This window comes from Anopheles arabiensis, chromosome 3 (genome assembly GCF_016920715.1).
Source record: "Anopheles arabiensis isolate DONGOLA chromosome 3, AaraD3, whole genome shotgun sequence".
Lineage (NCBI taxonomy): Eukaryota > Metazoa > Arthropoda > Insecta > Diptera > Culicidae > Anopheles > Anopheles arabiensis.
Genome location: NC_053518.1, coordinates 56,098,641 through 56,126,326, shown reverse-complemented (window position 1 = coordinate 56,126,326; position 27,686 = coordinate 56,098,641). Strand labels below are relative to the sequence as shown.

General features: G+C 37.3%; 4 protein-coding genes across 8 annotated transcripts; 3 read left to right on the top strand and 1 right to left on the bottom strand.

The window, feature by feature from the left end:
* Positions 1–270: 270 nt before the first annotated feature.
* Positions 271–6,719, top strand: LOC120900313 (serrate RNA effector molecule homolog). Of its 3 annotated transcripts, none has more exons than XR_005739184.1 (10): positions 271–426; positions 756–939; positions 999–1,135; positions 1,477–1,573; positions 1,635–1,817; positions 3,124–3,190; positions 3,254–5,331; positions 5,411–5,530; positions 5,812–5,994; positions 6,384–6,719. XR_005739184.1 is itself a non-coding variant. In XM_040307135.1 (9 exons), exons 2-9 carry the CDS (start codon positions 797–799, stop codon positions 6,460–6,462), a joined length of 2,904 nt encoding a protein of 967 aa, XP_040163069.1. In that variant the 5' UTR covers positions 271–426; positions 730–796; the 3' UTR covers positions 6,463–6,719. The 3 variants fall into 3 exon arrangements, 1 of the variants encoding a protein (XP_040163069.1); XR_005739183.1 differs by having other exon boundaries at positions 732–939; XM_040307135.1 differs by lacking the exon at positions 5,812–5,994 and having other exon boundaries at positions 730–939.
* Positions 6,720–6,844: 125 nt separating this feature from the next.
* Positions 6,845–9,336, bottom strand: LOC120900315 (SET domain-containing protein SmydA-8). The gene is made up of 3 exons (XM_040307140.1): positions 9,062–9,336; positions 7,770–8,523; positions 6,845–7,704 (listed from the first exon to the last, which is right to left on the bottom strand). Exons 1-3 carry the CDS (start codon positions 9,200–9,202, stop codon positions 6,926–6,928), a joined length of 1,674 nt encoding a protein of 557 aa, XP_040163074.1. The 5' UTR covers positions 9,203–9,336; the 3' UTR covers positions 6,845–6,925.
* A 921-nt stretch (positions 9,337–10,257) lies between these two features.
* LOC120900314 (protein lin-54 homolog) lies at positions 10,258–14,368 on the top strand. Of its 3 annotated transcripts, XM_040307137.1 has the most exons (6): positions 10,261–10,577; positions 10,725–10,900; positions 11,305–11,481; positions 11,582–13,116; positions 13,193–13,338; positions 13,433–14,368. In XM_040307137.1, the coding sequence occupies exons 2-6, from the start codon at positions 10,898–10,900 to the stop codon at positions 13,831–13,833; spliced, it is 2,262 nt and encodes a 753-aa protein (XP_040163071.1). In that variant the 5' UTR covers positions 10,261–10,577; positions 10,725–10,897; the 3' UTR covers positions 13,834–14,368. The 3 variants fall into 3 exon arrangements, with proteins under 3 accessions (XP_040163072.1, XP_040163071.1, XP_040163070.1); XM_040307138.1 differs by having other exon boundaries at positions 10,258–10,900; positions 11,284–11,481; XM_040307136.1 differs by having other exon boundaries at positions 10,261–10,900.
* An 804-nt stretch (positions 14,369–15,172) lies between these two features.
* LOC120899853 lies at positions 15,173–27,085 on the top strand. Its single transcript, XM_040306134.1, has 8 exons — positions 15,173–15,429; positions 22,241–22,625; positions 22,731–22,843; positions 24,050–24,185; positions 24,263–24,422; positions 24,482–24,626; positions 24,698–24,896; positions 25,210–27,085. The coding sequence occupies exons 2-8, from the start codon at positions 22,254–22,256 to the stop codon at positions 26,215–26,217; spliced, it is 2,133 nt and encodes a 710-aa protein (XP_040162068.1). The 5' UTR covers positions 15,173–15,429; positions 22,241–22,253; the 3' UTR covers positions 26,218–27,085.
* Positions 27,086–27,686: the final 601 nt, after the last annotated feature.

Sequence of the window (27,686 nt, the reverse complement as noted above, 5' to 3'; positions counted from 1 at the left end):
AATTCACTTCACCCATTCTGTCAAAAGGAGATTTTTTTGATTTCGAAATTAGTTGTCAATTTGTATGGGACGAGACCAAGGATAATGTATTTAGATAATGTTGTCATTTATAACACCTTGGACGAGACCACCTGATATTCCAAAGTGTATGAAGTGTTAGACAAAAAAATATTAAGTTCTGGTCACTCTGCCTGTAGAGACGGTACCGCGTACCCTGTTTATCTTGGTCAAAAAGAGTTTTTTTTTTGTTATTTGGAAAATACCTGCTTCAATGCCCTGTCATTCCATCTGTCTGTGTATTTTGTGGTATGTGGTGACGCCGGTGAATTTTGACTCACTTTGGGAATATTAATTTTTTATCCAAGCCCGCGTATAACTCGTTTTTTTGTTTTAAAAAATCGACCAACGGTGTGAAGAATTTCTTGTGTAAGTTTTTTCCTTGATTAACATGTTGAACCGTAGAGTCGGAAAAATGGAGAGTTGAAGCCCAACTTAGCGACGCTGTGTTTGACATACACTTTCTATTTGATTCTATATACTGAACAGAATTTATAAATGCTCAGTCTTTGTTGATAATGTTTACGTTTTTTTATCGCATCTGGCAAACACGATTTAGATGAAATTAAAATGCCAATTGTCTATCTTTGTGTGCGAGCTATAAATACATGGTGTAATGCATTGTTTTTGAGGTTATGTGTTGTGTTCTTGAACCTTCTATACTATCTTTACAGCATTTGCGCCCAATTTCGCTGTAGCGAAAGCCAACTCGGTGTAACAACTACATCATCTCAACAAAATGGGAGACTCAGATGATGAATACGACCGGAAACGTCGTGACAAGTTTCGCGGCGAACGCAGCGCTGGTGGTGGCGGAGATAGCTACGGACGCGGTGCCGACCGACCAGATCGTTCAAGAGGCAGAGACGATTGGCCTGATCGGTATAGTAAACTGTCGCATTGGTTACAGAATCAATTATTACCTACTTGCCTTTTTTTAGTGTTCGGCCCCGACAGGATTACCGGGACTACAGACCTCCACCTAGAGATAGGGGTTATTCGCCAGCTCGAGAAGGGCCCACGGTAAAACGTATGCGTGGCGATACATGGGGTGACGAAGGTCGACATAGATTTGGAGGTAAAATTAAAATTTCGCGAATCGTGAGGCATATTTGCTAATATGTAGAAGAAAAAAAAATCAAAATATTAAAGCTGGCTAAAAGAAAAGATTATGCTCATGGCATATGAAGAAACGATTATCATCCACAATCGTTACGGCAGCACGGATCTAACCAACAGTCTAGGAAGATTCGTCTAATAACCTTCCCACTTAGTTAAATATTCAAACCATGTATTGATTATCCTATCAATTTAATATCATTAGATCTGTGTAGTATTGTGTGCTATCAAACGATTTGTTTCGACGGACACAACTGACTTGAGCAATTGTTCTTGTTGTTATTTTCTATTTTATTTTAGCACATGACGGCTATGGAATGTACGGTTACGCACATGATCACTTTGGAATGCATCCAACTGTCGGTCCTTATGGCCATCAACATGCTACACATCAAAGGTAATCGTGCAAATTCGACCAGTTTTGCAAAATGTGTACAGTAATGTGTATTAAATTGCAGGGAACCGGTAGTATCAGGAGATATGCAAACACAGCCGTGCATGATGACGTTGAAGCAGTTCCTCGCCACACAGGATGATTCGATCTCCGACTCTGACGCAATAACAAAGTACAACGAGTATAAACTTGAGTTTAGGCGACAGCAGATGAACGAATTTTTCGTTGCACACAAGGACGAAGAATGGTATGCTATACTTTCAGGTGTCTCATATTTGATCAATTGGTAGTGTAACCTTCGATTGCTTCATACATTTTTACAATCGGCGTGTTATGCTCCATACGATTTACCATGATGAAAAATGTCAATTGCATTAATGTGTTAATTATGTGCTGCTAAATATTAAATGTTTGTAATATTTACTTGTATATATATACATGGATATATATATTTCTAATCATATTTTTTCCTTAACAGCGTTGATTATTGGTCATCGATAGTGAGTGCATCAGGCATGCAATGCATAGTTTTCTGTAAGGAATTGGCCATTACTTGAATGAGGCAATAATTTAACAATCTTCTTTGTGGATTGCATGCAGCAATCTATCCAAAGTAATGCTCAATCTCGGGAAACTATGCAGTGGCTTGTATTGCACATAACTTTCGACCAGCGTAATCGTTGTCTTCATCCTTCAACCTAAATCGCAAGTGCGAATGCTCTAGTTATCAGTTCAGCAAGTAGATTACGTTTGTTCCGCCGCCGCGAATGATTTAAACTCGTCAAAGTATGGCTTTCGATATGATATAGGGTTCCGAAATATGCGATCTAACACAGGCGAGCAATGCCGGTGTTCTTTTTTGACTACATTAGCTTCATACCTCCGCGAATTACAATGCAAATCTCGAAATCAATATATGTATAACGCCGAATAACTACGCGTTCAATAATTCTACTGCTACGTGGATAACTGCAAACAAATGATATAAGCAAAACAAATTCGAACGAAAAGAGGTATTTACTATTTTAACATTATGTGTATGAAACAAACAGCTACTTCATTAATAACTCATACCCAGCAATGAAATGCTGGAAACCCGTACTAAAAAGAAGAAAAATAAGGAAGAGTTGGCTTTATTATGCATCTTCTATTTCTACAAACGATAATTAAATAAACACAATCAGCATCTTGCTTGAATGAATTTCGCGAAAAAAAAACATTGATATGTATCCACTGCGGTTCAGGGCGTGTTTTGATTGTTTCGTTCAAAATATCGCGAATCTCATTATGGTGATAGCACTTAAATTTCAATATATTTATTCTTTTTCACTTTTGAATATTGAAATGAGATACATGCGTGAGATACGTCAACTAGGATATTTTTAGTATGACGTTTTTCGCTGAGATTTAGGTATTTTTGTCGTTATACATAATAGCATTTGCATTTACAGTATATCTACAAATGCATTTCTATTCTGGAACTATATTTTATGTATATTGATGATCTTGGAATTGCGCTTATATTTATATGTTTATATCACGACTTTTTACAGGTTTAAGATCAAATATCATCCAGAAGAATCGCAAAAGCGAAAGGAAGAACAGCTGTCATTTTTGAAGGTAATTTTATTCTTGTACCGTATGATGGAATTCATAACACTAACGATTATGTTTACTCATCAGCGTCGGTGTGAAGTATTCTTAGAATTACTCAAGTCTAAAGAAATCGGAAAAGTTTCTGTCGATGCTTCCAATACCGACGCGTTGCTTCGTTTGCTTGATACGGTGGTTATTAAACTGGAGGGAGGCACTGAAGAAGATTTAAAAGTGCTGGATATAAAGCCTTCGGTAGTTGAAGCGGCAGCTCGAACGCCCGCTACACTAAACGAGGAAAAAGTTAAAACCGAATCGAAGGTGGATGCAACGGCTAAAGAATTAGCCGTCAAAATGGAGGAAGACTCTTCTAAACAAGAGACAGAAACAGATGAGCTCAGTGTGCCACAGTCTGAAGAAGATGCAAGAAATGGCAATTCTAAAATCAAAGAGGAACTATCCAAATCCATGGACGATGGAAATGAAAATGGTGACAAGAGCAAATCGAATGATGCACAAAAAAGCGAGAAAGAAATTGACGAAGTGGAACATGAAGCACACAAACATGAATCTGAAGATCGTAAGAAACGAAGTCGGTCTGATTCTGGTTCAAGTTCATCATCATCGTCTTCATCGTCTTCCAGTGAATCGGAGGAAGAAAAAGATGAGCGTATGAACAAAGAGGATAATGAAGATGAAGAAATTATGCGAATCCCAGAAGAGGAAAAAAAATCAGATTCGGCAGATACGATGGATAACATTAATCGAGATAAGGAAGTAGATGAAGGCAAACCAGTATGCGACGCGGAAGATCTAAACACGGCTGATGATAGAGATGATAATGCCGACCAGAACAAGGAACAGAATGAGTTTGAAGAAACCACGAAAGACAAGAATAGTTCTGACCCCGTAAACGATGAAAACAAAGAGAATAGTGATAAAAAATCACAACAGGAAGGCGATTCTAAAGCAGAAACTATTGATTTGGCGAAAGATCCTGCAGATGGTGGATCGCGAGCACTGCATCGCACGAGTTCAATTTTCCTACGAAATTTGGCTCCGTCCATCACGAAGGCGGAAGTGGAGGCTATGTGTCGTCGCTACAACGGATTTCTTCGCGTAGCAATCGCAGATCCTCTGCTGGAACGTCGCTGGTTCCGACGAGGTTGGGTAACGTTCAAGCGCGAAGTAAACATCAAGGAAATTTGTTGGAACTTGAACAACATTCGTCTAAGAGATTGTGAACTGGGCGCAATAGTCAACAAAGATCTAAGTCGACGAGTGCGCCCGGTAAACGGTATCACCTGTCACAAAACTGTTGTGCGCAGTGATATTAAGCTCGGTGCAAAGATAGCTCACAACCTGGACGACAAATGGGGATTGTGGAAAGAAACTCCGACAGCTGCATCTGGCACTGGAGAAGCTGGAGATAAAAATGGATCAGAAGTTCAGCCTGAAGAATCATTTGGTTTGCAATCAAAAAATCCAGTACTGCAAAACATTACCGATTATTTGATCGAAGAAGCATCGGCAGAAGAAGAGGAGCTGCTAGGTTTGTCGGAAGACAGCAAAAAGGTTTCGGAGGGCGAGTTAATTGAGCGCGATCCTCAGTTGATAGAAGTGCTCGATCGATTGATCTTGTATTTGCGGATTGTGCATTCGGTCGATTTCTACAACCATTGTGAATATCCGTACGAAGACGAAATGCCTAATCGATGCGGAATTATTCACGCCCGTGGACCACCCTCACAGAGCAAAGTGATGAGCAACGAAATTCAGGAATATATTCGCACATTTGAAGGTAAAATGGCTTCCTTCCTTACCAGAATGGTCGATATAGACGAGACCGATATGAAAAAGCTCGGTGCAAAGGATGCCGAAGCGGAAGTGGAAAAGTTTATCACTGCAAACACTCAGGAGTTAGCGAAGGATAAGTGGTTATGTCCTTTGTCAGGGAAAAAATTCAAAGGTCCAGATTTTGTACGTAAACACATTTTCAACAAACACGCGGAAAAGGTAGAAGAAGTGCGCAAGGAAGTAGAATACTTCAACAACTATCTCAAAGATTCAAAGCGACCTCAGCTGCCAGAACATCCAGGTAATGCCAAGAAACCTGGATCTGAGGGTGCAACATCGGCTACTGCTAATGCAAGCGTCGGTGCAGGAGGGTAAGTAGTGTTTTGAAGTGTAAACATATGTTAGTTGTTATTTGTCACTGGCTTTCTAAAATACATCCTCCTTTTATAGATATCGCAACCAACCCTTTGGAATGTCCCATAGCTATGCACCCATGTATGCTTCATACGCTGCCGCATCAATGATGGCCCCAAATCCTCGTGGACGAGCAGGATTTGGCCGTGGAGGAAGGTTAGTTTAAATTGCTTTTTTGCATTTTTTTTTCAATCTTAGGGAGTATCATCGGCACATCCTAATTTAATTTAAAAACATCTTAAAATTAAGCTTTTCCGCCATCATCACTGATTGTGCATATACGTTTTTTTTTTCTTTTTATTCTTTTCCCCTTTTTGGATTACGATACGTAAAATGACAATTGTTCCATTGGTCATAAAACCTTCTACCAACGGCCAACTTGCCACCTTTTTTGCGCTGCTCTTGTGGTTGACATTGATTTTGCGGCTTGCTCACAGAGACACGGGAGCGGACCCTCGACGACCGATCGTAGCATATAGTGACTTGGATATGCCGAATTTCAATGACAGCTTTTTCTAGACATGATTGATGTGTAGAATTCATCCAACACACTAATTATACATTGCAGCTGAATAAGACTCTTTTTGATGATCCCATGTAATATGGTCCGAATTCGCTAGGTAAGCAAGCGATACTTTCCAACATACAATAAACTGTTGTTGTTTGTGTTTATTCTCATGTCTTCCTGTGAGAAGGTATTCATGCAATAAATATAAAAACGATAAATTGAACAAAAATCAAACAGGAAGTGCAATTCTCACCACCTTTTCTGCTTTGTTGTACTGTATTGAGAGTACAACTGATTAACATAAAGTTACTCATACAACTAGAATACAGATAGATACAACTAGATTCTCATACAACTAAAGCAATACTTTTCCCCTAATTACCTTCAAGGCATTTCCTCCTCGCTCTCTCTCCCACACACACACAGACACAAATCTAACATATATTCCTCTATTTCTTTCTAATGAGCACAAACAACTATTTTTTTTTCTTTTTGTTTTAGGATGGGAGGTCCTGACTACCGACCAGTAATTCATTATCGGGATCTAGATGCTCCTCGCGAACCTGATGAGTTTTTATAAAAGAATTACTTACCGCCATCGACAATATTTAAAACAAAAGCATAAATGTATTCCGTACATTTTTCATTAATTTTTCACCTAACATATTACGGATATTATTCCGCTACTGTATGTATGAGAGTGTAGACAGGAAATCAATCAATTCAAGTAATCTTTCTCATTTATAATAGCATAAATGCAAAATAGTGCATTGTTGTGGGCGAAACTGAATGAACCGATATTTGTAACGAAGGAAAATGAATAAAATGGACTAATAAAAAAATTAAAATTAGAAATGAATTAGAAATTAGAATTAGAAAAAATTAGAAATTATAATGAATCCAAATTAGAAATGAAAAAAATTAGATTAAAATTTTAAAATTAGAATGAATCCAAAACAACGTTTAATAATAGCATTTTAACGCGTTTATTGAAATGGGTCGTGTTTTAGATTTTATAAAAAGAAATGAATTTAAAGAAACGCTTATTTAGTGCCAGATTGCGCCTTTACATTTTCTAAAGCGCTCTCTATTTGTTCCATTAATTTTTTACCTTGCAATGTTCCCATTTCGTTCCGCAAAATATTTTTAGCACGTACCAGACTCTGCAAAGCTTCACTGAGCGCATCCTTCACATTAGACGCAGTGAGAGAATTTTGGCGCTTGTGTAGCTCAATGAGGGCTGCATGTTGTTCTAGTAAAATCACACTGGCGTATAGACTTAATCGGAAAGATTCTGGATCGAGCACTTCGATTATTGTTAACATTTCATGACACATTTTTAATTTTGTGCGTAATATCTCATCGGAAAGCTCGCTCAAACGATGCCCGGGAAAGCGTCCATACATTTGGATCAATGAATGTTTCAGTGTTTGTAGATGAAAGTGATTTGGATGCAGGAAGTTTTGCAATTTATGGATTAGATTCTCAAACTCTTTTACAGAAGACTTACGACTCATCACGTCATCTACCTCCTCGCCTATCTTGGACATCAGGAAGTTAACTTGATCGTGTGTAATTTGTACCGGACATCTGTTGCACTTCCAGTCGCTGTCCTCAGCAAGTGGATTAATTGGCAGTTGAAAGCCTCCGCATGGCTCATTCTCTATACCCATGCACCGCAACGCACTCAAGAAAGTGCCAAATTCAGTCGGATCAGAGCACCGGCTGCATTTGCAAGCAAAGTATTTGTTCGTTTTCAGATGCTCTCTGCGAAGCTGCGTTCCCCATAGCGAATGGGTATAGGTAGTGGTTATATGTTCACCTGTAAACAAAAACAACAGCCAATCATTGAACACCTAAAACATACGATAGTGTGTTATATTTTACCTTTTTGTATGTCCCTACCAGCTTTGAAGGTTAGTTTCATTCCTTTAGAGCAATCAAACGTGTAAAACGAGTTTGGCATACAATTGTGCTCGAGCAGGCAACCCATCGGGTATAGGCCACAAATTTCTCTTCCATTTGACAGTGGAATAATCATGGCATTAACTTCTAGTATGCCTCCAATCATGTGCAGCGTTTTGCGATCGCACATTTTGAGAACAACTTTGCCCTCTTTACGCTCCAGCTTTTGCAGGGGATCGAGAAAATTTCGAAACAGATACGAAACGACACGCTCGTCAGTATCCGCGTAATAGCGGGAATTTTTACGCGCATTGTAATGACTCTCAAGGTTGATTAGCTGGTCGAATAAGTCTGCATTACGAATTTGTAGGGCCAAACATTTCAGCACCAATAATGCATCATACCTATAATAATCGAAGAACATTTCCGGATCATCCCCAGGATTTGGAGGTCGACCAAAACGTAACACACCGCACTCGAGCCCATGCAAGTTGGAGTTTCCTAATCCGGGACAGTCTGGTTTGCAGGCTGGCCAGCGGCAAAATTCACAGTAGAACTGGCCCAGCGGACAGTCCGTAAAACATCCAACGCATGGTACTACCGTCGATCGTTGTTCGTAGTCGGCCAAATTCCATTTCGGACCTATAACTAGCGGATTCTCGGAAAAGAGTATGGTATCCTTTTCAATTGTCTTGGTCGCCACAAAGTGTCGTCCGATTTCATCACTCTTAGTCAACTGTCAACTCAATGAAAGAGAAGAGCATACATGAAATAGAAACAGTTAATTAGATTCTCTTTTTATTCCGAAGGAACTGCTTCGATATTGAACATTTATTGGATATAGATTTATAACAGTAACCAATCTAGACAAATAATACCGAATAATGGTTGTATTTTGTAGGCAGTAGTTATTAAAAATAGCATCATACGTAGCAAGAAATAATTTAAATTATTTATAAATTTCACTTCTATTCATTTCTTGTCGCGTTTAATGCGAAGCCCAACTGCCGGATATCTATGATGCACATTATTAAAGGTTCTCATATACATGGCAATACATTCATACGAACTAGGTTAAAAGAACCGGTCATTCTATTTTTAAACTTAGTTAAAAAAATGCCACATGCTGCATAGATGGATGGAACGAATTTTTACGATTCCCATCAATATCGTTCGTATCTCAAAGTGGCTGGTCGCAATGTGTATATTAGTTATCGAGCAATGAGAAAATATTGTTGTTCTGATATGGACAGCAAACGTAAAATATAAATCACCTCATATGGTTTTACGCATTCATGCTTATGTTTAGCTTTCCAATGTTTCTTTTGATGATCAGGATTACAATAATACACTTGTTGGCAACCAGCACATTTTAACTTCGCTGGTACACCACAATATCCACAATTAGCTTCCATATCTTACGGATGGTCCGTATTACACTTTAATCAATTTACTAATTTCCTATCCACGTGTGGCCAAGTTGATCTTCACACCAGAGCAAACTTTTTGCTAATGATGCAACAATGTTGACATCTAATTGGTAATTGACTTGCGCATGCGTGCTGAGCTAAGTTTTTCGGAAATCGTATATTTTAGTCTATATTTATGTATTTTTTTGACTGGTCCAATTATTTGTGCACAAAGTTAGAAAGGATGGGGGTGATCCCGTGGTACATTCGTTATCTCGTGTGGCTTAACATCATGCCCGTCGTGGGTTAAAGTCTCGCATGGAGCTTCCCTCGCTGGACTGACTATCCGGATGCGTGGTACTTTTGAATTCCAAAAGCCTGTATGCATATAGGCCGGCATATCCGCGTAGGTCGTTACGCAAAAAAAAGAAGATTTTGATGGATATGTGAGGTAAGCAATAAACAAATGAGAAATCGAATGCACTTGAAATTGAACATTCATTCGAGAATTATACGGTGGTTTGGGGTATTTGTGTTTCAAGAATAGGTGGACACAAATGCAGCTTCTAATTAAAACTAAAAAAATTCAAATCTGTTCGACATATCGTACCATAATTTTCTCAGAAACGGGGTTTGAATTAGATCGACTTCCGTCTAAATAAGTCGATCTGCTCGAACAGTGAAGACTATGGGCTGTGGTCGCAAAATTGAATATTTAATTCAAGGTTTATACATGTTTAATTTTAAAATTCGAGCTTTCGAGCTGCTTTTCTGCCTGGTATTTCAAGTAGCGATTTTTTGTTTGTTCCGCCTGTCATATCCAAAATATGTGCACTCGACGGGACTTAATTAATCACAATAGGACTATTGTAAAAAAACATACACACACAAACATAGAAACATCACCATGGCTGTTTACAAATGCAAAATGCAAACATTTACAAGTAATATCTGTTTATGGTAACGGTGAGGGGTTTGGAAATTTGAACATGTATTAAATTATCCCAACAATTGTATTAAAAACAAGCGAAACAAATAATGCTTTACAAGAAAATGGTGAGGCTATGGACTACATCACATCTAACAATCTTGACAACGGCAGCTCGATGGCAGCAGCAGCGTCGTGCTCGAACCAGTGATCGAATTCGACGGAGCATTTTGACATCACGACACACAGCATCGGAAGAAAATGATACAGAGTGAATAAAAACGGAGAAAACAAATTTATTTTTAAAAATTATTTCGCCTATTGAATTATAAACACACTTTTGAGCCAGAGGAGTAAACTGTAACTTGTACTAAGCACGGCACATCATCGAACGTGTCCGAATAGTGCGTGAAATAAACCGATTCGTTCGTAAATAAATACGCGTCGTTTTGGGTGAGAAATCGCGAAGAAAAACCGACTAAGCGCAAAAGCAGTGCTCTTAATCGAAACATTTCCTTCCGTGTGATGATTATGCACATTATTACAATAAGTTGACGTTGTTGATATTGTGCACATTTAAAAATGGTTGTGTATTAATAGGTTTGGCGTAAGTTTGGACATTGATACTGCATAATCGAGTGTAGAGAAAAACATTGCACGGGTACGTGCTATTGATAAAGTTGACGGATACAGGTTTATATATGGTGGATACAGCTTACCGCGTGTATTGAAATCCGTGCTACATTTACAGATTTTAAGCAATCTCTCGTTTGATGGTAAGTACAAATTATCATTTTAATCACCATCGCAAAATCGCACAACGACGCACTCAAAAATAATGGTACCCGTAAACTTTCAATCATACATTTGGACAGCTCCCTGCTTCGACGACACAGGGCAAAGAAGCTGTTTTTGTTTTGAATTTGAATTCAAAGATTCAAAATGGATCTTGGTGTGGATGTTGGGCGAAATGTTCCTATTTACATCCGTCCGAGAAAAAAACAGAACATAAGTGTGGGGCACACTTCTGCAATGTGAAACGTGTGGTTGCCTGCCTTCATGGAAACTGTAACAAAGATTACACCATTATAAATTTGCACATGGACACTATAGCCGACTGACATTATGATGGTCTTTTTTTGTTATTGTTTTGATATAGTTTGTGGTCTAACCATTGCAGAATATGGAGGATTTAAGAGACATCGAGGACGAGTCCTATGCTGACTCGCAGGACATGGTGGAATATACATCAGAGGAACAGGAGGACGAGCAGGAAGAGGTGGAACATGGTACTATGGATGTTGATTTAGAAGATTTAGTAGAAGAAACTAATCACCCCGAAGTGTCCACTGATGAGGTTAGTAATTTCGGAAAAAAAGTTTTATTTTTCATTTTTATAGATCACTTCACCATCTAATACTAACTGATATTTTCATGTTTGTTTTTCTATTTGAAAGGAATACGAAAATTACGAAGATGATGAAAAACCAAGCCGGACTCTATTGCCCGATAACAGCAATACAGTGCAAACGTTTCAACATGTGGTATCGCTTTCGGGGCTTCAAAAAGTCGGCAACAACTCTGGGATAGAACGATCTACGTCCAAAGTAATGATGGTACCACAATCATCTACTGCAACGACTGCGCCAATGAAATTACTGAACGCTGCACGGCCCTCCCTACCTTCAACGGCGGCAACTACATCCTATCGGTTGTTGAATTCGGACGGTACGATGATCGTGAACGTGTCTAACAAATCAGGACCGACGAAGAAAGTAATCTCTGTCTCTAGTCCTGTGGCAAATCCGCCAAATCAAACTAACAGAGTGGTGCTGAATACAAATGCACGAGTGATGCATATTCAGCCTCAAAACATGTCCGCATCGACAGGAGCGGGATTGAAAACGATGACTGTTGGTAAAACAATCACAATGAAAACGATTGCTGGTGGTGCCATAAAAATGGCATCGCAAACAACGCCATTAACATCAGGAACAGTGGTACGTGTGGCAAAACCGGCTGTAGCTCAACCAGGTCCACTGGCAGGAACGTCGAGTGTAACGAAGCAAAATGTTACCATTGGAGGAACCGACGTACAGAAAGTTATTCTTAAGCCAGGTGTTGGAAATACGGCGACGAAAAAAATAATCGCTCCGTCAAGTGGATTACACGCGGTCACCTTACCCGGTGGCAAAGGGGTACAATATGTACGATTGTTAAATCAGAGACCAACGACTAGCGGTGGCACAGTACAGAAAATTGTATTGAAATCACCAAGCAAAATACACAACAGCGCTTCCAGCTCTGTCGCTGCTACCACAGGCACTGCAGTTTCCTCAACTGGAATCAGTGGCGCCATTCAAACCAGTTCACCTAAAATTATAATGCAAAATAATAGAACGTTCGTTGTGCGGAATGGTGCTGGAAATTTAGCGGCGATGCCAACGACGTCAAGTCTCGGTAAACCATCAGTGGTATCAACAAACAGGAAAATTATCCTAAACTCCGACAGCAATAGTGGAACAGCACGCATTGTGCTATCGAAGGAAGATAGTAAACACATGGACAGCAAGGATAATCTTCAACTTGTCTCTCAGAAGCCACTAGCAGTGTCAAACGGTGGTGCTGCGCCTGAAAAGGTCGTTGTGAAAGCGGATGTGCGCAAACAAGATCAATATGTTATCGAAACTGTCAAAGCAAATTCGAATAATTCTGGGAGCTCGAGCGGTAGTAACATAAAGGGAGCAGATACTTCCAAGGATTCACCGAGGGCACTAACGACTACTGTGTATGGATTTCCCGACGAAGCGTATAAAAAGCGTCCATGCAACTGCACAAAGTCGCAGTGCTTAAAACTTTATTGCGATTGTTTTGCCAATGGCGAGTATTGCTACAACTGTAACTGCAAAGATTGCTTCAACACGTTTGATCATGACAACGAGCGACAGAAAGCAATTCGTTCAACTCTGGAGCGCAATCCAAATGCCTTTAAGTATGCACAAGTTCATTCTCTATCCCTTGATATGGTAAATATTTATTTAAAAAAATCCTCTCTTTTTATACTCAAGGCCAAAGATTGGTTCAATCGGCTCGACAGACGATGGTACAAGGCTACACACAAAGGGGTGCAATTGTAAGCGGTCTGGATGCTTAAAAAATTACTGCGAGTGTTACGAGGGTAAAATTGCTTGCTCTAGCAATTGTAAATGTGTTGGTACGCCGTCTTTTCATCTTTTAAAAAGTCACCTATTTCATATTTCATGGAAACTCAATGCTGTCAATATTTCCAATTTTTCGTCCTTCTACAGGATGCCGCAACACCGACCAATTTACTTTGGATTATGACTACTACTCCTCAAATGATGCATCGAGAAAATCAATTGATGATGGACACAGACATGTTTCTTTGATCGTACCGGACAAAATTGATTCTGATACAGGAGTAGCACATTCTAGCATGAACTCCGTTGGACTGAAACGGTCATCATCCATTCTGGATGCAGATTTGTCCCAATTACCGCCGGCTAAGCAACCTCACAATTTTATGACGATGGACGTGATAGAAGCTACTGTCCAGTGCATGGTAGCCCAAGCAGACGAATGCTTGAAACGTGGCTGCAGTATGCGTACCTCAGAACTAATGATTTTGGAAGAATATGGTCGCTGTTTATTAGAGATTAAGGAATTTGCTTTCAACACGGAAAACTAATCGTATTCCATCGTAATACAAAAATACTGTTTGAGTTTCCTAGATTTTTTATCTTATTTCAAATAAGATTTTCTTACATTAAATTATGATGATAAAATAAACTCATTTAATACGTCCCATAAACAATATTAATAAAAATAACAAAACTAAAAGCCACCATCAACAGCGTATATGTGTTGCCCGTTCTATTTTTTCTATCTACAATTTTGAATCGTGCCGGAAAAGAAAACATGGAAACAACACGCTAGTGGCTCTCAGTGTAAAATAGTAGTTTACAAATTGAAGTAGTTTAGACAAAAAAAAAATCCTTCAACAGTGAAAGTGCGATAGTGCCATTGTCGTGCGAGTTGTAGGAACGTTCATGCAGCGGTACCTAGGTTAAACTAATAAGCAAAGGGAGAAACATTTGATTAGTCTTTAATTGAAACAAAACCATATTAGAGTTTAGCTTAAAGTAAATTTGAGTTGTAAAGATCGCTTTGCATGCTTGCGTATGTGAAATTATAGTAAATAAAATTATGTGTAACACAAAATATATCTACTCATCTGTTTCTTTCTTCTTTTATTTGGCGTAACGTCCTACGCGGAACATGCTTGCTTTTACAGGCTTTCGAGACTTAATTCCTTACCACGCAGCCAGATAATAGTCAATCCTTGCTACGGGAGGACGGTCGATTCTAGGCTTGAACCCATTAATGGGCATGTTATTAAGTCGTACGAGTTGACGACTGTACCACGGGACTGCCCCCTTGTTATTTGGCCGCAATGTTGGGCCTAATGAAACTCGGACGTTAATATAAATATACATTTAGTTTTGACTTAAAATTAGCGTGGCGAAACGTACAGATTTTGCATAAAAATGAGGGACGTGTGTACTTTTGTATTCAAACTCCATATTGGTTGATTGATTTTGAAAGACTTCAGTTTGAATCTTGGAGAAGCATTACTGTCACCTCAAGTCAAAAGCAACGCTCAAAAGTTTTCTATTACATCGTTGGAACGTAATAAGTACTTTTTTCTGATAAAACATCAAAATATAATAAGAAAAAGGGAATTATGCTACACATTTTGATGTAAAGTTATTATCCATATCACCGACAGAAATCCGCAAGAAGACAAGCAGCGAAAAACGAAAAAGGCCAATGAATTAGTTTCTCTTTTGCATAATCTAATGGAATTTCAATAGAACTGTAGTACTTCAAATCTTATTGAAATAAAAATGTGCTAGCTAAATAATTTCAAACTGAAAGCAAACTGAGAAAGCCAGTCGAATCGAATGTCATTTTCATTTCTGCAGCCTTCAGTGTATTTGGCAGATGGAACTGTCAAACTGTTGAGTTATTTTTTTTTCTTACGCGATTGAACGGGGAAATAGACAAGAAACAAAATTTTGGATCGGGACAATTTTTCCATACGTGTGGCAACCAATTCGCAGTGGATCTAATCGCCGTGCGTGAAATCCGGAAAATTCGTTGCTACAATTGCTGGGCATCCGTACATCGGTTTTCCAATCCAACTACGGGTTTGCCAAATCATTTCCAACTCCTTCCCGGACGGTGCCCCTTTGCAGCAGATATCGCCAAGGTTCGCTTTGCTGTAAGTTTTGCTATCGTTTATTTTCCGTGACGACCACAAAGAGCCATACAATAGTCAAGTTAAGCAATGGTTGTTTGTTTGGTAATAGTTTCACAGATAGAAGAGTTTTTTTTTGTCTAATGTTAACAAAACGATCTGCGAAATGCGGAAGTGAATTAATAATTGTAGTTATTCCCTTTACATGCATTCTTTACACGCTCATCGTACGTGTACCAAAAGTGTTACCCACACTCGCCAACGATAGGTATCTTGCCCAAGTCCATTCCAATTACTGCTGAATTAACAATGTGTTTTTTGTTGGATTCTTCAGTTGTTGTTTGAGCAACTTATTAAAGAAAATACAGTGCAAATTGAAAGCAAGTGCTACTATCTTCGGTGCATTTAGCAGCAACAGAACGCAACCAATATTAACGCGATGGAACGATAGAACTTTGTTCCGTTTTAAAGTGTTCTTCAAAGTGGTCTTACAATTCAAGAAAACTTTGTGAAATGAACGCTTGTAGCATTATTGGATCATCGTTTTAGGAATAAAAAAATATCCCAGCATTGTATCTCACTTAATTCAGCAAGGCATACTTTGCAAAGGAATGGATAAGATGTCCAGGAGAAATTACACATTAGAGGAGAGAGGGAAACAAGTTGCAGAGAACGATCAATTGCAACACACCAAGCCAGTTAGATTGTGCCTGTTTCTTACAATACGTACAATTCTTACAATTAGTTATAGCTCGTGCTAGTCCAACTCATTTAAATTTCAACTACAGGAAGAACTGTGTGTGGTGTTTGTTGTCCGCAGGTTTTACTTCATTTTGTCTGTTTCTTTTGTTTACTGTTATTACTGCTATATTTTAAATTAAACATTTTTCACTTGCACCGTTGAAAAAAGCGTAACGAAACTGCTTCAGCTCTGTGATTGTTTTTCTTATTTCTCATAACAAACAAATTCAAACGAATTATAATGGCTCTTGATACACCATTACCGTTGTTATTTCCTTCAATCGCTGTAGTAATTGCTGTTCTTGGAGTGTATTTTCAGATACTTATTATGTTTTTTTAATTTTTTTCATGAATAGTGAATCAATACGTAATAGCGTCTGCAGACAATCTTGCTCATAATGATAGCAGTGCACAACTTTAAAGAGTAATATTTAAAAACATGTGCTATTGTTGCTGTATTGTAATAAGTTATTTTGTATTTTAAAATACTCACTGACGCATATTAAAACTAAATACTCTGTGATCCGATTCAATTGCGTATATCGGATAATTGCTGTACCATACATGTGTGTATACAGTGGCTCACGAAATTGTTGGTACAGCAGGTTCCTTTGATTTTCGACCCTTTGATTTTCTCTGCTTAATACAGCCACTCATGACACTCGATAGATAATTTTGCTAAGCATTGAAAGCATTCTTAAAATGGGAAATTACAGTCGGACCGCATTGTTTGGTTGGGTTACTTTCTAATTGACATCTCGCAATAGTTCGGTATGTCAGGCAACAGGAAAATATGGACAGAAATAAATACATGAATTTAGAAAACCTTGAACAAATATTCTGATAACACGAGTAATAGGTGCTCGTGATATTGTGTCGAGGCGGGGGGAGGGGGTGCATACAAGGTTTAAACTCAGGACGAGCATGTTATAACAAAATTGTGTGATACTAGGTTTATTTATTAATTTAATTAATTATTAGTTTATATTGTTTTAAAAATTTGCATTGTGTTTATGAACAATCAAGCAGGATTTTATGAATTTCAAGTGTTTGAAAATTTGGTAAATTGTTGAAATCTAGTGTCGAAAGCCGTATATATCACGAGAAAATGCTTCCTTTATTTGTATAATGCAGCGGGTTTCAACCCCCCCCCAAGGAGAACCTTGACTTTTTAAGGGGAAAATTTTAATAAAAATTTCGCTAAATACCATGGGATGCCACGCTCTCCCCCCGCTCTTGAACTTGTGAGTGGGGAATGAATTCCTACATAAACATTACATGGGCGGAAAAGCAGCAAAAGGTTGAAAACCACTGTTTTAATAGTTTAAGATTGGGTTCATAGCGGTCACACGAATGTAGGACTTTCTCAAGTGTCGATCTGAAAATTGTACTAGGGATTCTAAGTCAACGAAGTATTGAGATGCACATTTTATTCTGAGCGGTGGTGAGTTCCTTTTCTAGGGGCTCCACGCGGCCACTTAAGGCTGTGACAGTGTTCCATCGACTGCGATTTTATTGGACGAGCTCTCAATCGATTATCGATGGACTATTTCGATTGACAATTTCGATTTAAATTGCGCTATTTAGCTATTTCGATAGAAATTGAGATTATTTCGATTAGTTATAGTTTTTTAATAAAAAAAAACAATAAAATTTGAGATTGTTCGCACAAATCCTACATAATTACATTGACAGATCAACTCATTTTTTATTCCATCATACAACGAAGTCACACGTCCGACGATATCTGTCAAGTTCCATGTACAATTTGTACAGCACGTCCGATTAAATCGCATCTAACTAAGCATAGACACGGACCTTAGTTACCACTGTTAAACTTTTTGTTCTGGTCGCTAGTGATTTCAATATCTTCACAAGGAGTAGTGATGGGAGTGTCGACCCGAACCTACCAGGTCGGAGCCATCAGCAGGCGACCAGAAGTGCTTGAGGTCTATCCGAAAAGTACAAGTAGATGCAACGATTCCGGTAGATGCAAGAAAACATAAGCGACCCGTTGGTGCAACGACGGTCGGGCCAAGGAAGGTTCATTATGGCCCGTGGTTGCAGTGAGTATGGGTCGTCCGGGATAATCAGTAGGTGCGAGAAAGCATAAGCGGGGACTTTCACACAAACTCTAAACTTTTCCACATGCCGCCACTGTGACGCTGTCAGTCCCAATTCTTGAAGTTTTTTTTTTTTAATTTTTATTATATTTTGGTTAAACCTAGCCAGTTTTATTAACTTCATGTTTTTTCAATGAGAATATTTCGAATTTGCCATGACTTTTAGCGTTTTTTGTTGTGACAATGTGCTCTGACGATTTTTTCAAATATCTTCCTCAGCACACAATGTCCTCTTTATTTAAATTTGAATTTAAATGACAGTTAAATTAATCAGCAGTCAGCAGCACAAATAAACCGACAGCCGGTTAAAAGATGCACGGATAAACGGCGTCCCACTGTATATTTGTGTCTTATTTATTTTTCCAATGATTTTACATTTTTATGACGCAACAACACATGTAAACTATGATTTTTAACGTTCGTGAAATAACCCAACCTCGACTGCGAAATCTGTAGTTACAAATACAGTATTATTGAGTGACATTTTGATATGTTTTCTTATTTTTGTCGCGGTTCATGAGTTAATTGATACATTAAAAGTTCTTCAAAGAAAGTTTATATTTAAAAAAATAGAAAGATATTTATCTTTTTAAGCATAGTTCACTACTTTTGACCGAACACTGTTTACCTCATGAATTTGATTGTCAAAAGTGCGGATTATCTCGAGAACAGACTACAAATAGATCTCGGAAAATTATGCTTTAATGTAAAATAAAGCAGGTACTTCTAATATTTTGTTTTCTTTAAAAATACCGACCAAGATCAACTAGTTGCCTAAATCATTATTTTCTTTTATTTTTTACATAATGAATTGTCTTATGTAGGGTACTATGAGCACTTAGAAAATAGATAATACCAATTTATTTTAAATTATCTGGTTTATATTTTTAAAATTTGGTGTAGGTTATTTTGAATGTTTTATTATTAAACCCAATACAATTATTCTCAAATATAAAACTATGTTGGTGACGATTGTAGTCATCGATTGAAATATGTGTCTGTGGCGATGTACAGCAAAGGGATACACGGTTTTCGCTCGTTAGAAAGACTTTGGCACCCAATATAAAGACTTTCCCAGCCCGTAAAGTCTTTTTAGGCCGTCCACAAGGACAGAGGAGGCGTGGTAGGCCCAAATTGAGGTGGCAAGATGGCGTGGAGGCGTCCGCCATTAAGGCCGGGATAACGGACTGGCAGACGAAGGCGCGAGACCGTGAGCGGTTTCGGACACTCCTGAGGCAGGCCAAGACCGCAAAGCGGTTGTAGCGCTGGATAAGTAAGTAAGTAATAAAGACTTTCTCAAGAGTATGAAGCAATCGTTATTGGGCCAAATGTCTATATATTGTGTGCCAAAGTATTTCTAACATGTGAAAATCCCTGTAAAAACGCTGTACACTGGCGCCATCTGGATTTCCAACGCCTAAAATAATGTTTTACAAGTAAATTGACAAGTTTAGACAAGAATCGATGTGATATATATTGTAATTAGTACAAAAATGACTTATGACCGCGGTTTGTTCGAGGTCGCCCCATAGTGCAATGGGCTTACCTATCAGTGACTTATTGATTATTAATAGCAGTATATTCAGTCCTCAGGGGTTCAGGCATGGTCCATTCGGGGCTTGAACCCATGACGGGCATGTTGTTAAGTTGTATACAAATATCGATATAATTTTACTGCCATACAACGTTTGAGGGAAAATAAGTGCGTAAAACAATTGAAAATGACACAATTATCCACTCACAAGTTACGGCCTAGCAGGCATTTGGATATTTTTTGCAGATCATTAAAAAACACATTCAAGTTTTTCAAGATAATTTTCTGAGGCATTCAAGTTTTGAAGTGGACGACGTCTTCACGCTAAGTTATTACGAAATAAACATGCAAAACTTACCCAGGTCAATCTTGGTACACCATTTAGGTGGACACCATATCCACTGATGGGTGTATTTCTTCCAAATTTGTTAGTATATATTTGGTCAGACATCTGTTTGGTTTATTAAATCATTGCAATATTAGTTTGTTATGCTTCTTCTACTTTGGGGCAACAACCGTGTTTACGCATACAGTAAAACGTCGATTATCAGGGAAAGTTGGAACCGGACGGTTGCCAGTTAATCGAAGATTTGGACCAAGAAATGACATTGTCATATCTTCTTCTTCTTTTTGGCACAACAACCGCTGCCGGTCAAGGCCTGCCAGTACCCACTAGTGAGGTGAGCTTAGCTTTCAATGACTTATTGTTACCATAACAGGATAGTCAGTCCTACGTATGGGGGCACGGTCTATTCGGGGCTTGAACCCATGACGGGCGAGTTGTTAAGTCGTTCGAGTTGACGACTGTACCATTAGCCGGTCTAATCGTCATATAAAACTAATCACTAGTTTTACTAACAAATCACTAGTAGTAACTTATTTTAATTAATAGCTATAAGTTTACCAACTGTTCATGGACAAAAATGAAGATCGAAAATATCGCTAGACACTAGATAGCTGTATAAAATTTGGTAAAAGTAAGGTTCAGCCCTCTACGTTACATTGGAGAAGCGTTACATTCCTTAAAATATTCCCAAACAGCATATTAATTTAATATTTGTCATTGTTGCACTATGGTTTATGAAAAATTGTCTGAAAGTATGACGTTCTTAAACACCCTTAAAGCATTCAATTAGAATAACATTTCCAATATGTGTAAAACATAAAATACTGAAAAAAATTATAAATAAATGAAATATATGAAGTATAATTATTACCTATTCAATATATGTTTCCGGCCATTATGAATAAAAATTACCTGAACGGTTCATGGTTCTGTTTTAAAGCGATTAATGAGGTTAATAAATACTTTTATACATTTCGTTATCCTGTTTTACCAATACAGGCGTCCCCCGAGTTACGACCCCCTCGAGTTACGACGATTCGCAGATACGATTTTAATTTTGACAATTTAAAATGTCATTGAGAAGAAATTGATGTATTTTTTTTTTTGAATTTCTGAGCTCATAACCGTTTCAAACACATTTCCTCAAATTCCACAACTACCTAGTCTTGAATATCTATATTGTTTAAACGGCTTCTGGAGGATAGGTAATACATTACCATGTATTACTTTAAATAAAATACACGATTTCATAGATTTCGACATTTTTAGAGTCATCAATTTCGGTTATAAACTCTATGTTCACAAATATTCGACATACGACTATTTCGACTTACGCCTTACTTTAGGGCATTTTTTCGGTCCCAAATACAGTCGTGTGTCGGGGGACACCTGTAGCTGGGTAAATAAATAATCTTTTTTTATTATAAAACCTTTTTTTTTTGTTTAAAATTGTTATAACAGTAATTCTTCAAGTTGTTACAACTCTGATTGCTGTTAAAAATAATAGCGTAATAATAATATTATAACTGTTTTATACTCATGAATTATCAATAAATTTTATGTTTATTTGCGATTGCTGTACTTTTTATATAATTATTCTAAAAATTATGTCTTTTATAATTATCATGTAAAGATAATCAATATTAAGGCATGATTATTTATCAATTTGCTCACCCACGGCGGTAAAAACAGGCGTTCAAATAAGCTGCTTGGGTTTGCGATAAACAGACGTTACGCGTAACGCTAGCGTAACGTAGAGGGCTGAGCCTTACTTTTACCATCGGAACAAAAGAATACCAAACGAAACTGATCGGATCGGATCAAATCTGTTAAAGTAACGGGTCCGAAGAATTTAATCCGATCGGAACGATGGTATAGAAACATAGCAAATTAAAAAAAAGGATCAAATTGGCTCTGTTATTGAAACTATTTTACCAGGTTCGAACCGGAACGGCAAACAGTAGTACAGTGTCATGTTTATTCAGTCTTTTTAGTCAGAACATATATTCTGTTTTATTTATAAATTTAATAGCAATCCATTTTAACTAATTTTCTTAACTAACATGATCTTTAATTTCTTTTGAATGACAGACAACATTGTAAAATGGTGTCGACTCGTCAGATGACTGGTGCTACGTCCGAAGAAGCAAATCTAAACGTTTGCCGTGCCGTACCAACTTCGTCATCTACGACTTCTTACACATCCTCGAACGTTGTATCCATTTCGTCATCTATCAGCACTAAAACAGCGACTGGATTACATTCTGCATCATCGCCCGGTGGATCGCTACCAACGTTATCTGGAAATGTTTCAAGTAATTTTGTATTAAGAGCGGATGACATCTCTTTGGGAATGGTGATGAGTGATCAACAGGAACATCAGCATCAAGAAATAAACCTTATGGATCTGCCAACTGAGCTATTGGGGCACATATTTTCCTATGTAGGCTATAAAAAAATTGCCCATATGAGGGTGGTAAGTATCGCATCGCAAATGTTATATTGAAAGTATAAACATTAGTCTAGCGGTGTAGGATGGTTATTGAATTATTATATTCTGATATATATTTTTAAATTTCAGATATCTCGTCAAATGAATAAAGTGTGCTCTTCTATACTAAACTCAACTTTTCAAAAACTACAAAATCAGATGCACTCAAGGTTTCAAACTGTAAAAGCTAAAATGCCCCGCAGGTGAGAAGACCAATCGTGCATTTGTAACGAAGTTTTATAATTATACTTTTGGAGAATTAACGCATGCATATGGAAAACGTTATCACTTAACTTACAATTCCCATGACAAAAACAGCCAGCTCATGTGTAACGGAACGTGTTGAAAATTATTCTCATAATCATCTTTTTCTCTGAATGCGCACCATAATATAGCCTCCTCCTCTCCGGATATTCATAATTTGGCATGTAACAGCCTTGGAAAGGCCAGATATATGGAAAGGTCAGAGTATCATATTTTGGTCTATCTGTGGCTAGCTGTCTTTGTTAACCAGTAGGAGCTATTGCCAGATATGCTGAAGAATTGGTTCAAGAATAGGTTGCATTTTGTGTTACTGAACTTGAGAGCATCGACTGACAATATGAACAAACCGTAAAATACGGAGCAACATGCCTAAAGCCCGGGTATATGAAAATGTTGCCGGAACATTTGTTGCCAAATCGTATGGACGAATTGTCAAACTCATGTTGCGGGAGAAACAAATCGATTTGTTGCATGAACATTGCATGAACATTTTTGGACTTGTTTGTACACCAAAACGGATAAAAAATAATTGAAACTTAATTTTAAAATGTTTTTTGTGAGTGAATATGTGCACTGTTTTTTTTTAAATAAATAGGAAAATCCGGAAATGTTGCCATTGAACGAATGTTGCCGCAACATGTACATAGACCCAGGCCTAACACTCACAAACGTCCTTCTTATGACTGCCACCGAGTCCATATTCATCGGGTCGCCATAGTATTTTTGTGGGATGTGTATAATACGCATGATTCATGGATGCTTATTGAATTATATCAGTGGTCTCAAATCCGTGGTGTGGACAGGCGTAGTCCTCGAAAGATTTAATTTTTTTTTAGTAAAGCTTATTACAACACGTATATTGAAAATTTTCTCAAAATCCTGATTAAATTTACAACAGTTATGTCTAAAATAATATTAAAACATATTATTGCCAAAAAGCTTTGAATTTAGTCTAAAAATATATATGCCCTGGGCCACGGGAAATGTATTTTCAAACACGAGTGGTACGTCGTCCTGTTGGAGAGCACTGAATTAGATAATACTCCATGTATATTTTAACGATTTTCAAAAAAGAACAAAATGGTGTAAATGTTATTGATTCGTTTTCTTTCACTGCAATACAAATTTTAAATTCTTTTTTACAGAGAATCTGCCCGCCGGAATCATCCTTTAGCTTGTGAATGTGATATCCTAGAGACGTGTTACATGCGCCTATCATTATTACAGATGACATTTGGCAAACATATCGAAAGGAAACACTGCTGTTTTTTTCCAGGAGGGGTAAGTTAATCATGTCTATCATTTATGTTGTTATGTATAATATCACACTAAACATAATCGTTTTTGTAATATTATAGATCCTGGATGAGGTATATTCAGTGTTAAACTATATCCGCACGTCACCGTCCTTGGATCGACCCTTCAAAGTGACCGACGAGTTATTTGATCTGTCTACAATGGCTATGGAATATTTTAAGGAACATATAGAACCTAATTTACCTGATATTGCGTATTTTAGTAAGTTTTTGTTAATTCAGTATAAATCGGAAATCTAAACGTTATATTCGAAATTTTAGCTAACAGTACAAAGTCATTTGCGGCCCTGGAAACATCATCGTCTATCCTTTCCCGCGATACATCACATTCTTCTTCTTCGTCTCCCCCTCAAAGCAATATGGTGCTGCGTAAGGGCATACGTAAAATAAAGCAAGGCATGAAACGGTAAGACTGAAAACGTGTTGAAACTAGAATTGTAGTTTAACTGATATTGTAAAATTATTTTGTCATTCTAGGTACAATAATCAGCTAACTGTTTTACGTAGTGAATTGCGAACATTTAAACGGAAGGCGACCGAGCAGGCCAAAACAATAACGGAACAACAAAAGCTTTTGGCAGAGCAACAAAAACAGACACTTGAATTTGCTAATCGCCTTGATGAAACGGATAAAAAGAATGATGAACTATCTAGAAAATTTTCTACTGTTCTACAGGTAATGTATTATAGATGAATGTTGTATTTATAGAGTCTCTGTTTCAATTCAATATTGAAGACGTAATAAAGTAATTAATTACTGTTATCTTAACTATTCTTAACACACTGTAATCTACAACTATTATGTATATAGCAATATTAAAAATAATTTATAGCTAAATCCAAACCCTTTGTTTTTACTTGCTTTGTGAGTCATTCAAACAGTACTTCACTTCTCATTGAATTTGCATTGGGATTTAGAGTGTTAGTGCGTAGAAATCGTTTAATACTTTCCTCTTTGAAATTAATTTGATCGTTTTTTAAACCCGCAGGAATTGAATAAATGTAAAACAGAACTACAATATTGGCGTTCTAAAAGTCCAGCAACAACGATCTGCAGTCCATACGGTCAAATTGTGTCTTCGTATGATCTGGGACAGAATCTGGGAAATCAAAGTACGGTACCGTATGACATTGAATTGTTATCCATGGGAATTACTCGTAACGCAAATACAGAGGAAACTAGGAAAAAGGACGATTCCGGACACAGCAAGGAAAAAGTAGAACACAATTTACAATTGGTTAAATTAGCCGGAGATTCTTCGGTGCTAATAGAATCTGCCGATTCTCCTCCTGCAATCTTGACAAAGCCAGTGCTGAAGAGAAAATTAGAATGCGTAACTGTGGGGACAGATAGCAGCAATAGTGATGGTGCTTGCGGTAATGAACCAGTCCAACTAGACGGACTAGCTTGTCTTAATCCTCCGTTTGCATCCGCATCACTCACAGCGTCATATTCATCATCATCGTTGCCATCAGCAATGCATGCATTGGTAACGCCATCTCAATCAACTGATGGAAATTTGCTTATATCGACTACAAACCAACTAAAGGACAAAAGCGGAATTAGTACTACTGAAAAGTCCGGCAATGTCGGATTAGAGTATAGTAGTGCAGAGGGACTGGATCAGATGAGTGAAATGCAAAGTTGTTCTAGCACAAACCATGACGTTGGTTCTAATGGAACAAGCTTACCCATCGCCTCTGAAAATCCGTTTTTTAGTAACACAAAAGCCATTCACCAATCTAATAATAATGAAACTTTGATTCAGAATAGTGATAGCAAAAACAATAGCAGTAGCTTTAGTAGTAACGTTGATAGCAAAAATGATAGCTCTAGTAACGATAGTAACACAAATTATCATATGAAAAAAATACGAAGAGTACAAAACAAAGCTAGATCACAAAGTTATAATAAACATACCAATCATAGCGCTACAATAAACACGCATACTAAAACAACTAGAAGCAAACAGTTGGACAAACAAACCGGAAATTAGTGATGATGTGTGGTTTTGTAATGTGAGATGGGAGAACAATTTTTCAACTAGCCTCCTATCGTAATATATTGTAGAATTGTCACTACACTCAATTAGCCTATTGAAGTGAGTAACTTTTGATGTTTTCGAGAGTTATGTAAAGACAACACAATTATAAACAATAGGGTATGATAATAGATTCACCGCAACAAGTTTTTTTTCTTTTCTCATCAATTCAATACGAGGCTTACTGAATCAGACGAGATAGTGGGGACCGTTATTATATATTGGAAGTATTTCTTCATTGGCTTCTTTTATGGCATGATAGTTCATATTTTTTAATTTTAAATGAAAGTGGTATTTCTTCAAGGAGATGTTTTGTTTTGTTTTCTGTAACGCTTTGGTTTAACATCAAATCATACAATCAGCAGCGAAAAGTTGTGGTTTTGTACTTCAAATTATAGTATCAACACATCTATTTTTTTGTTGTTGGCTGTGTAAGTCCCAGCTTCAAGTTGTTAGCATAATTTCAAATACGTAAGCATAATTTTGAAATCGCACTGTTCCATTGATTTTTATTTGATTTGAAAATTGGTGTAATTGTACACAATTACATTTACATGTAATGTTACAATTTACATTTCGAAAGAATTATCAATTATTTTGAGCAACCGTAGCATTGATTAACGTTTCTCTACAATTGATTTAGATGGCAAAAAAATATTTTAACATGCAGAAGCACAAAATTATGTATTGTACAAACAATCCCCAACATTCGTGACTGCTTGCCACACATTTTATAATGGTTCTACTATTTGAATTATTTACAGTATCAATAAACATATTCCAAACTGTTTGTTATCACCAATAAGTATAACAAACAGCGTAACTCAAGTCTTATTATGTTTCATAATCTTAATTACTATTTTCAGATATTTTACATCTCATTTGTGCCTTTTCATTGTTTTTTTTAAATATTCATGCAAATCTTGGTTTTAATTCATTAAATTTTCGATTAATTTCATTGATCGCCTAATAATTATTATTAATAATAATTATTCCTTTTTATGAAATTCTGAAAAAAAAACATTGTGACTATCATCTAGATTTCAGTTCAGTTCCATCTTATCTTTGTCGCAAACTCCACTAAGACAATGAATGTTGAAATAGAATTTCCAAAAATTAACTCCCAGTGTGTCGATCGTGCATTGAAATTAGGGGAAAGCGGGGCAAAATGGGCATGTTTAGCAGTTTACTGAATATTCCATTGAATATGCCACAAAACACAATTATTCATGCATTATTGTATGCCTCCACTATTTATCTATGGATTTAAATTGCCACATAGAATGAAAACAACTTAAAATCATGAAAACAGAGTAAAATAAAAGTTGATGTTTTACGAGAAGCTATTTTGACACGCGGGGTAAAATGGGCATAGCCCTGGGGCAAAATGGGCATATGTAAACAAACTGTGAAACGTCAAAACA

Bases quoted from the DNA above. Each gene is read 5' to 3' on its own strand.
- LOC120900313 (XM_040307135.1), top strand. From the start codon at position 797: ATGGGAGACTCAGATGATGAATACGACCGGAAACGTCGTGACAAGTTT. The intron at 3,191-3,253 runs GTAATTTTATTC...TTTACTCATCAG, and splicing joins AACAGCTGTCATTTTTGAAG to CGTCGGTGTGAAGTATTCTT. The intron at 5,531-6,383 runs GTTAGTTTAAAT...TTTTTGTTTTAG, and splicing joins GGATTTGGCCGTGGAGGAAG to GATGGGAGGTCCTGACTACC.
- LOC120900315 (XM_040307140.1), bottom strand. From the start codon at position 9,202: ATGGAAGCTAATTGTGGATATTGTGGTGTACCAGCGAAGTTAAAATGT. The intron at 8,524-9,061 runs GTGATTTATATT...TTGAGTTGACAG, and splicing joins AATGCGTAAAACCATATGAG to TTGACTAAGAGTGATGAAAT. The intron at 7,705-7,769 runs GTAAAATATAAC...TTTTGTTTACAG, and splicing joins TGGTAGGGACATACAAAAAG to GTGAACATATAACCACTACC.
- LOC120900314 (XM_040307137.1), top strand. The intron at 13,117-13,192 runs GTATGCACAAGT...TTTATACTCAAG, and splicing joins CGCAATCCAAATGCCTTTAA to GCCAAAGATTGGTTCAATCG. The intron at 13,339-13,432 runs GTACGCCGTCTT...GTCCTTCTACAG, and splicing joins TAGCAATTGTAAATGTGTTG to GATGCCGCAACACCGACCAA.
- LOC120899853 (XM_040306134.1), top strand. From the start codon at position 22,254: ATGGTGTCGACTCGTCAGATGACTGGTGCTACGTCCGAAGAAGCAAAT. The intron at 22,844-24,049 runs GTGAGAAGACCA...TCTTTTTTACAG, and splicing joins AAAGCTAAAATGCCCCGCAG to AGAATCTGCCCGCCGGAATC. The intron at 24,897-25,209 runs GTAATGTATTAT...TTAAACCCGCAG, and splicing joins AATTTTCTACTGTTCTACAG to GAATTGAATAAATGTAAAAC.